Source organism: Wyeomyia smithii, chromosome 2, assembly GCF_029784165.1.
Source record: "Wyeomyia smithii strain HCP4-BCI-WySm-NY-G18 chromosome 2, ASM2978416v1, whole genome shotgun sequence".
Lineage (NCBI taxonomy): Eukaryota > Metazoa > Arthropoda > Insecta > Diptera > Culicidae > Wyeomyia > Wyeomyia smithii.
The window spans coordinates 275,399,748-275,402,494 of record NC_073695.1 but is presented as its reverse complement, the minus strand read 5'-3'; the positions used below and the strand labels follow the sequence as shown (position 1 = coordinate 275,402,494).

The window sequence follows — 2,747 nt, the reverse complement described above, 5'->3', positions numbered from 1 at the left end:
GATTCGATCCGATCAGCGGAACTATAAGCAATATGTCGGATTTTGGATTGGAGAAATTCTCAGCTTAACCAAGCTGACCGATTGGTATTGGGTACCGACAAAGCTTAATATAGCGGATCAATTGACAAAGGAAATGAGTTGGATTTAAGCTCAAACAGCTCGTGGGTTCGAGGGCCTGCATTTTTGTATCAATCGGAAGAAAAGTGGCCACGAAAATGCATGCCACCAGCGAATACTACGGAGGAACTACGTGTTCATCTCTTGTTACATGACATATGTTTGCCAGGCCAGATCATAGATCCTTTACGATTCTCGAAATGGACCGTGCTGGTGAGAACCGTTACTTCAGTGATTAGATTTGCGTCTAATTGTAGACGAAAGGTGAGAAAGCAGCCGATCGAAACTTTAAGAGCCACAGACCGTCAGAAGAAAATATTGGAACGGATGGCAAGCGTTTTGAGTGTACGTGTTCCTTTCCAGCAAGAAGAGTACAAGAGAGCTGAATCGCACTTGCTTAGAATGGCACAGGCGGACTCATACGGACCTGAATTAAAGGTGCTAATGCATAACAAAGACCACCCAGTCACCGAGTGGCTTTCCCTGGAAAAATCGAGCTGTCTATATAAGCTATCGCCGCTTTTGGATGAAACCAATGTGGTCCGAATGGAGGGACGAACAGAACGAGCGGAATATCTACCATTTGATTTGCGGTTCCCAATCATTTTGCCGGCTGAAAATGCAGTAACGAAATTGCTGGCCCATCATTATCACTCAAAATTTGGCCATGGATACCGCGAAACGGTAAAAAATGAGTTGAAGCAAAAATATTTAATACTGAAGGTTGATGCATTGGTCCGAAGAGTGTCTTCGTCATGCATGTGGTGTAAAGTTCAGCGAAACAAACCACAATGTCCCAGAATGGCACCGCTACCGGTGCAGAGACTTGCGCCGTATCTTCGGCCGTTTAGCCACGTCGGCGTCGACTATCTGGGTTCATTCGAGGTGACAGTGAATCGCCATGTGGAAAAAAGATGGATCGCGTTGTTCACTTGCCTAGTGATGCGGGCTGTACACGTGGAAGTCACGTATGGGCTGACGACCCAGTCTTGCTTGATGGCGATTAGGCGGTTTATGGGTAGACGAGGTCCACCAACCGAGTTCTTTTCGGACAACGGGACAAATCTGCGAGGAGCTAGTAAGGAAGTGGTAAAGACCATTCATGATGTCGCAAAAGATTGCGCAGGGGAGCTAACGAACGCACAAACCAGATGGTCGTTCAATCCACCCGCGACCCCACATATGGGTGGTGTTTGGGAGCGGCTGGTGCGTTCGGTCAAGGAGGCGTTGACGGTGCTTAACGAAGGGAAGCGGCTCACGGACGAAATTTTGCAGACCAGTATCGTTGAGGCAGAGGATATAATAAACTCCCGCCCGCTCACGTATGTGTCTCAACAATCTGGAGAAACGTATGCGTTGACACCGAATCATTTTTTGCGAGGGGTTTCACCCAACGAACCATGTAGCGTTCCCCCTTCCCCGCGTCCAGCAGAAGCTCTGCGCGACTCATATAAACGAACGCAACAAATAGCGGACGAAATGTGGACACGTTGGATAAAAGAATATATCCCATCAGTAAACCAGAGAACGAAATGGTTCGAAGAATCACGACCTCTCAAGGCAGGAGATTTGGTATATGTTACCGACGGCAACGCAAGGAAATCATGGGTTAGGGGGATTGTAGAGGAGCCAATTGTCTCGAGTGATGGAAGGATTCGACAAGCGTGGGTTCGCACCAAGACGGGATTGATAAAAAGAGGAACCACAACATTGGCGGTGTTGGAAATTAGTGACAGCAACACTGGGCCGGATATAGACCGGACCAGAGTTACGGGCCGGGGGATGTTCGGGACAACACCGTTGGACCACCCGTAGGGTTTACCACAGGGATGATAGCGTCACGGGTTGGTAGCGAAGCGTCACGGGATCAGGGAAACGGTAGCAAAGCGTCACGGGACCAGCCAGATAGCAAGTGAGATGGCAATCAAAAACGTCAATCAGATAAAATTGCTTAATCACGAAGGAAGGTGATAGTTAGAGGTTAAAGTTAAAAAAAAAAAAGTTTTTCTACAAGTTCTTGGATTTCGGATCGGTGGTAGTTGCGAAAATTAAGTGGTACTTAATCAGGTATTAAAATTAAAACAAATTAAAATATAAAACTGAAATAACGATACATAAAACAGCACGACAGGACAAACCGAGTTAAAAACCTTGCGGGGGAGAATTTGTAGGATTGACGAGTAAAAGTAAGTCGATAGCTAAAACGTTAACCTAAAGTAAAATAAAACATTGAAATCTTAAAATTTAAAATATAGAAAATCTGGAGTCGATTTGAGAAAGAGAGTCGGCTAGGGAAACATAGGGCGAAGAAATCCGCAGGAGGAAGGAAGAAACTAAATGTGAGTTTGTAAAATATTTTTTTTGGTTAAGTTACTAAAATTATTAATAAAATTGTAGCTTTGATCTACTTAGAACTAAAAGTGGATTCACGGCTGGTTTCTTGTTCCGAACAGCGATGGTAGAAGAGTTCCTGAAAAGCAACTAACCTGGGCTAACTAAGTTTCCTGCTACACGAAAGCTGCTGAAATGCAAGATGGTCTACACGTTGAAGTCAAAAGCCGGATTAGTGCAGCGCTACAAGGTTTGGTTTGTTACCGAAGGCTCCTCGCAGATAAAAGGGGTCGACTGCA

At 45.4% G+C, this 2,747-nt stretch overlaps 1 protein-coding gene across 1 annotated transcript; it reads left to right on the top strand.

Annotated features, from left to right (window-relative positions):
- The first annotated feature begins 519 nt into the window (after window positions 1-519).
- LOC129720630 (uncharacterized) lies at window positions 520-1,932 on the top strand. Its single transcript, XM_055672118.1, has one exon. It carries the CDS (start codon window positions 520-522, stop codon window positions 1,930-1,932), a length of 1,413 nt encoding a protein of 470 aa, XP_055528093.1.
- The last annotated feature ends 815 nt before the right edge of the window (window positions 1,933-2,747 follow it).